Source organism: Salvelinus sp. IW2-2015, linkage group LG26 (genome assembly GCF_002910315.2).
Source record: "Salvelinus sp. IW2-2015 linkage group LG26, ASM291031v2, whole genome shotgun sequence".
Classification (NCBI taxonomy): Eukaryota; Metazoa; Chordata; class Actinopteri; order Salmoniformes; family Salmonidae; genus Salvelinus; species Salvelinus sp. IW2-2015.
The window spans coordinates 13,665,159-13,672,273 of record NC_036866.1 but is presented as its reverse complement, the minus strand read 5'-3'; the positions used below and the strand labels follow the sequence as shown (position 1 = coordinate 13,672,273).

Here is a 7,115-nt window from a genome sequence, read left to right as displayed (position 1 = left end):
TTTTAGACCGAAACATCTGATCAATCTTGGGCAACTTCAATTGATGATGCATTTGAGTGCAATAAATACTTAATCCCTTGTGACATATGGATTTCAAAGATCAGGCCAATAAGCCTGATCATGTTATAAACTACAAGGTGCAATCCAATACAAAAAATGTGAACATTTCAAAAGTCAGCAAGTCATTCAAGTCAATATTACACTTTATAACAATACACAAACCCCAGAATAAAAATGGGGTTAAAATTAGTTTTATTATTATTACTTGACAGAGCAGAGAAAAAAAATAAAAAACAAATAGAAGCATTTCTTGTAAACAAAAAAAAGAAACGTTTTCAGGGTTAGGTGCTATTCCGTAGTCTAAACAGTACTAGCACCCCTGGTAAAACGGAATGGTGTTGGTTGTCAAACTGCAGCAGGCAGTATTCAGGACAGCACAGTAATGGCTGCTGGAACAGGTCATTGCTAGATGGATACAGCTTATGTGAAATTGACATCGAAAGTTTTTGTATTTTCGTTAACCCTAATCCTTTTCCTAACCTTAACCTCATTCCCCTAACCTGCTACGAAGTCATTTTTGGCCAATTCGACAAATAAGCTGTAGCCGTTCTAGCCATAACCCCTGGAACACTGGCCATTACAATCACCATCAGCCATCATGTGTCTGAGAGCAGGGCTCCAAGAGATTGACAAACAGGCAAATCTCAAATGACACCCTATATAGTTGAACACTTTTACTCACAGCTCTTTATTAAGTAGTTCACTATATGGAGAATGTGGTGTTATTAGAGCTGCAAGCAAATGAATCCATCTGAAATCTGATCTAGGGGCAGCTATGAAAAAACAAGGTACCAAAATGATAATAGGTGATCAGACAAATAGCTTAAGGTTACAGAAAACAACAGGGTTCATATGAAAATGTATTAATTAATTAAGACTGTACTGTCTAAGGACACACACACTGCTATCAAAACGTATCAGGAGAAAGCATGGGCATTTGTAGGAGGAAAAAAATTGAAAAATAAATGTGGCTGCACAAGACACAACCTGCATTGTTGTTTGATCATTTCCTTTCAGATTAATTTCTACTAGGCCACTGAACTGTTGTGTAGTTCTGAACCATGTTGTTTTGATACAGAAGCGCAACCTCATAAGCCCTCATATACTGACACGTCTTATTCCTTCTGAGAGGGAGCTTTGTAGGCATGGTGCATTTTTCAACAGCTTCTCACCCTGTACTGCACCACCTATAAAAGTAAAATACCGCTGGCTTTTCCACCAGATGGGCTAGCTAGCTAATTAAGGGACGTGACAACTCATACACTCACCTTTGTAAAAGAAAATACTAAAAGTATAATGTTGCTAGGGCTTCACATAACTACATTCTGAAAGCTGTCCAGCCTTTTAGATCAATGAGTGGGCGTGTAGGAACCGCTGGACACATGTAATCTAGAGTAGAGATCCATTGGAACTGAGGGCATAAACAATATCTTAACTAATGACCCTACAAATACACCCAGAGACGACATTTGCCTAGAAGAAAAGTAATGCACCACAACCGATGACTAAAAGCAAAATGATTTCATAAGATCACGTCCCTTCCCCCTCTCTTGCATTTCAGGAAAACAAGCACATCCTGTCTTTATTTTAACGCTGAGGGTTAAAACAGAAGAAAGAAGGGATCCATTTGGGTGCAACAATTTCTTTGGAAGGTAACATTTTTTCAAAACTATTTTCAAGAATAGTCCTCCCACAATGTGTTCTGTGTTTGTACATACAGTATTAAGTCAGTTACTTCATGTTTTTTTCAGCTTAGAAAACAAGTCTTTAAAAAATGTTTACACTAAACTATCAGATGTAAAACCACCTCAACAGTAATGTTACCTTTCAAACACAGACCTCCACGAGTCCAGTTCCAAAATAGTACAATCTCTCGACACAGGATATGATTTACAGAAAAAAAAAAGAAAAATGAATCTAACATTCAACCATACAAAATAACCAGACACACTGTAGGCTTCTTCTCAGTTCTGCACCACTGTCGGATCAAAGAGAAGCATTCTGTATGTATAGATGTTTAGATTTTTCCCCCAAGTCTTTTTTATTATTTTGTTTTTGCAAAGCTGAAGCCATTTTCATATTCCATGGATGGTCCTCTAGTCTCAGTCAGTCAGAGAGGCCAGAGAGACCTGGTCCTGGCTCTTCTAGGTAGAAGGGAGGGGGGTGGGGGGTGTTAACTGTCCTGTCACCTGCAGAGCCAAAGATACTACTGGCCTGGGACATCCACCCCTCTTAGTGCAAATGTGTGAAGATCAGAACTGACCATGGAGGACAGGGCAGAGGGGCACCAAAACTGTTTGAGAGAGATGAAGTCCATGCAACCCCTTTGACCCATGGTATGTAGCGTATCTCAGAGCCCTGTACCCACCCAGTAACACCAGTACTCCACAATGGAACTGAAGACTCCGGACATCAGAGAAAGATGGTGGGTATTGTTTTTATTTCATAACTCCAGAGTAGATCATCTGGTGTTGTTTTCCCAAGAGGATTCCATTATTAGGTTAATCATGAGAATGACTATTATTCAGATTGATAATAAGTGGTGGTGTTATTTCCATGTGTTGGCTGTCTGGGAGATGGAGCGGGAGGGAATCATGTCCAGAAGGTACTCTCTCTGGCGCTCCAGGTTGGCTGAGGTGGTGGTCTTGTGGACAGACAGGCTGGGATTCACATAGGCCATGGTCACACCTGAAGGAAGACAACAACCACAGCAGTGAGTATACAGGACAGGAACATGTTCATTAGGCCCAAACAGCAGACATCTCAAACACCCTGTACCATGAGTTAGCCTGTCTGCAAGCTACACAGCCAGACCGTGTACCATGAGTTAGCCTGTCTGCAGGCTACACAGCCAGACCCTGTACCATCAGTTAGCCTGTCTGCAGGCTACACAACCAGACCCTGTACCCTCATTTAGCCTGTCTGCAAGCTATACAGCCATAGCAGAATAAAAGGACACAATTACATTTAGTCACTTAGCCAGAGCAACTTACAAAAGCAATTAGGATTAAGTGCCTTGCTCAAGGGCACAGGTTCTTCACCTAATCGGCTCTGGGATTTGAACTAGAGATCTTTCAGTTTCTGGCCTAAGGCTTTTAACTGCTCGGCTGACTACCACTCAACCTGTAGAAGCCCCCGATGAATGAAACAATTCTACAATGAGTCTAACACAAGGAATAATAACACAGGAAAGACAAGGGAAAAAAATAAAACAAACAAAAAGAAAGAAAGAAAGAAAGAGAGAGAGAGAGAGAGAATCTACATATCAGACTGACTGTCACCACATTGAAGTAAAAACAAACCTTCCACAACCTTTTGTTACACCAGGATGCATTTCAGGTCACTAGGTAGGGAGAGAATGGAGAGGAGAACAGATGCAGAGAGAAAGGAGGTGAGGACAGGCTTGTCTCTGTCCTGTAGAGATTCATCTACCTGAGTTCCCGGTGGTCTGCTTCCTCCAGGCGTTGGGGTTGGCCGAGGGGTTACTGCTGCTGCTGCCCTTTGTCCCCTGCGCCGGGCGCATGGCATGCTTACCTGGCCTGCTGACCAGCGAGGCTGCGGTCACAGCGTTCTGCAGCTGCTGAGAGGACGTGGAGAACGAGTGAGTGACACCGCGAGACCCCACCACCTGCTGCACACTACGGGACATCTGACCAGAGCTCTGAGAGAAGGGAAAAAACAGGAACGTTAGTAATTAACCAATGTGTTCATAGACTCAAAAAGTATGCCAGTTTTTTTTCTTCTTCCAGGAATCAAAAAATGTACATCAGACAAGCTTCCCCTTCCTTATGAGTTAGTAGTGAGAGTATTTGGTTTTAAATATACTTAATTATCAAAAGTAAAAGTATAATCATTTCAAATTTCTTACATTAGGCAAACCAGATGGTGCCATTTTCTGTTTTTTTTTATTTACGGATAACCAGGGGTAGACTTCAACACTCAAACATCATTACAAATTAAGCATGTGTGTTTAGTGACCAGAGGCAGTAGGGATGACCGCTGATGTTCTCTTGATAAGTGTGCGAATTAGGACATTTTATTTTCCTGCTAAGCATTTCAAATGTAACGAGTACTTTTTGGTTGAAGGGAAAATGTACATACTTTTTTTAGGAATGTAGTGAAGTAACAGTTGTTATAAATAGTGAAGTACAGATACCCCAAAAAACTACTTAAGTAGTACTTGAAAGTATTTTTACACCACTGGTGTGTAGCGTTTGTGTTGTGTCCCACTGCTGACCTGCTTGATGGAGGAGTGGTGGCGGGCCATAGGCGTGCCTCTATGCTGCTGGAGCTGGAGCTGGGCTCTCGCCTGCTTGTACTGTTGAGACACCAGCACATGCTGCTGCTGCTCACTCTTCATCCTTGAGGAAGAAGAGGGCATTTTGGAGACGGGGGAGGCAGCCTGCTGGAGGATCCGCTGCTCTATCTCCTGCTCCTGCTGCAGGGCCTTGACGAAGGCCGCCTTCAGACGGTTGGTGTGCTGCGCCTTCAGGGCCTTCTTCAGGTTGGACGACATGCACTGGTCGCACAGGACAGGGCCGCTCTTCTCCGAGCGCCAGCGCGACGTGAAATCCGTCTTGCACTGGGCGCAGGTGTGCGGCTCCATAGGGATGGGGGTCACCGGGGCCACTGACTGACCCTGTTTCTTGCCTGAGAGTGAAATACCGAAAAATGACATGTACCTTAGGCCAGTACTTTTCAAATAGCGCAAGGTGCTAGAATGAGAAGAATCCATGGCAGCCAACAAACAACTCACTGTAAGAGATTAGCTAAGATTACTACTACCACCATAAAGACCTTATGCTGACGCAAGGAATCAATATTTTTGAATAAAAGTATAAACCCACCCCGTCCCAGTGTGTCCAGCAGGTTCTGCACCACCTCCTCCAGGCCCATCAGGTAGATGAACTCGTTGTTGGCTGCTGACGGCAGGAAGTTGCGCTCGGGGGCGGGAGGTTTGGGAGGAGGGATCTCCAGCAGTGTCTTCTCCAGCTGCTTACGCAACGCTAGCTTGGCGGCCGCCTGGCGAGCAGCCGGGGACTCGTTGGCCTGGACCGTGGACACGCCACTGCCCATCCCGGCCTGAGACGTCACAGATGAGCCCTTCTGAGAGCCCTGGGAAACAGAGACACACTCACTAGTCAGGATGAAATTAGATGAAGAAATAGTGCTGTTGGGAGTCCAACACTATGGGGATGCATTTCTGAAATGTGCTCTTTGGAAGAGGACTTAATGTAAGATGCTGGCCAGTATGTTGGTGACCTGGCAGTAATGTAGTAATGTTTCTGACTGACCTGGGTAATAGTGTGTGTTCTGACCTGTGGTATGTTGACCAGGACGTTGGTGTTGGGGACATTTGCCACCCTGATAAGGCCCTGCTGGATGACCCTCTGGCCCTGCACCTGGACATTGGGGACCGAGGCCCTGGGGGCCAGCAGCAGGGGAGGGGGGCCCGACCCAGAGTGCTGCTGCTGCCGCAAGGACGCGATCTGCTGGGGAGACACCGCAATGGGCTGACAATGTTACACACACACACACAGCGCAGGACATAAGGGGGAAGTGGAGTCACACACACAGGGAGAGGGACAGAGAGGAGAGTGTAATGTTTACTGTTGATTTCTAGTTGTTTTTAGTTGATATTGTTTTGTGTCTTCTCACTGCCCAAAGCCCATTGAATTGAAAGGACATTGAGAGAAAATATGTCAATATCCATATCACTGTAAAAATGAATTTACTGGAAAAGACTGACAAGCACACTGCGTGTAGAACCAACTAGTATTGTGCATTTAGTCTATTACTTAGAGAGTTCACTGCCAAGGAATAATGTGTTTTACAGCATGAAAGTAGCAGAAAAACATTATGAAAAAATACACTGATGTAGAATTCATATTAATAAGTCACATTGCATAAGACAACAATAAAATACGTTTAAACAGTAAGCACCAGAGTATAAAGTACCTGTGCCCCTCTGACGAGGGGTGGCATGACAGTCTGGGAGTTCTGTTTGGACGGGACATGCTGCCCACCCCGGACTAATGGAGGAGGGATCACTATGCCTGAGCTACGGCCTGACGACACCTGGACACAAAACGACACCAGGGTTTAAACTTTACACAACCAAATCAAATTTTATTGATCGCATACACAAACATTTAGCATATGTAATTGCGGGTGAAGCGATATGCTTGTGTTCCTAGCTCCCAACTGTGTAGAAATATCGAACAGTACACATTAATCTAAAAGTAAAATAATGGAATTAAGAAATATTAGGACGAGCAATATCGGAGTTCAAAGTGTGTGCGCGTGTGTGTATACATCCAGTACCAGTCAAAGTTTGGACACGCCAACTTATAAGGGTTTTTCTTTATTTTTACATTGTAGAATAAGTGACATCAAAATTATGAAATAACACCTATGGAATCGTGTAGTAACAAAAAAAATGTTTTCAATCAGAATGTTATATTTTAGATTCTTCAAAGTAGCCACCCGTTGCCAGCTTTGCACACTCTTGGCATTCTCTCAACCAGCTTCACCTGGAATGCTTTTCCAACAGTCTTGAAGGTGTTCCCACATATGCTGAGCACTTGTTGGGTGCTTTTCCTTCACTCCGCAGTCCTACTCATCTCAATTGGGTTGAGGTCAGGTGATTGTGGAGGCCAGGTCATCTGATGCAGCACTCCATCACTCTCCTTCTTGGTCAAATTGCCCTTACACAGCCTGGAGGTGTTTGTCCTGTTGAAAAACAAATGATAGTCCCCCACTAAGTCCAAACCAGATGGGATGGCGTATCACTGCAGAATGCGGTTGTAGCCATGCTGGTTAAATGTGCCTTAAATTCTAAATAAATCACAGACAGTGTCACCAGCAAAGTACCCCCACACCATCACACCTCCTCCATGCTTCACGGTGGGAACCACACACGGAGATCATCCGTTCACCTACTCTTCGTCTGACAAAGACACGGTGGTTGGAACCAAAAATCTCCAATTTGGACTCATCAGACCAAAGGACAGATTTCCACCAGTCTAATGTCCATCGCTCATGTTTCGTCGCCC

General features: G+C 44.2%; 1 protein-coding gene across 6 annotated transcripts in view; it reads right to left on the bottom strand.

The window, feature by feature from the left end:
* Nucleotides 1-238: 238 nt before the first annotated feature.
* The window catches only part of LOC111952306 (transcriptional repressor p66-alpha), a 36,004-nt gene continuing 29,127 nt past the window's right edge, over nt 239-7,115 (bottom strand). For 2 of the 6 annotated variants that reach the window (XM_070435153.1, XM_070435150.1), the window contains exons 6-11: nt 6,019-6,138; nt 5,355-5,573; nt 4,908-5,175; nt 4,298-4,710; nt 3,493-3,721; nt 239-2,748 (exon numbers count right to left, since the gene is read on the bottom strand). In XM_070435153.1, the coding sequence (XP_070291254.1) occupies nt 2,609-2,748; nt 3,493-3,721; nt 4,298-4,710; nt 4,908-5,175; nt 5,355-5,573; nt 6,019-6,138 (1,389 nt within the window). In that variant the 3' untranslated portion in view covers nt 239-2,608. The remainder of the gene's footprint in view (nt 2,749-3,492; nt 3,722-4,297; nt 4,711-4,907; nt 5,176-5,354; nt 5,574-6,018; nt 6,139-7,115) is intronic. The other 4 variants (XM_070435154.1, XM_070435151.1, XM_070435152.1 and 1 more) reach the window with 4 other exon arrangements.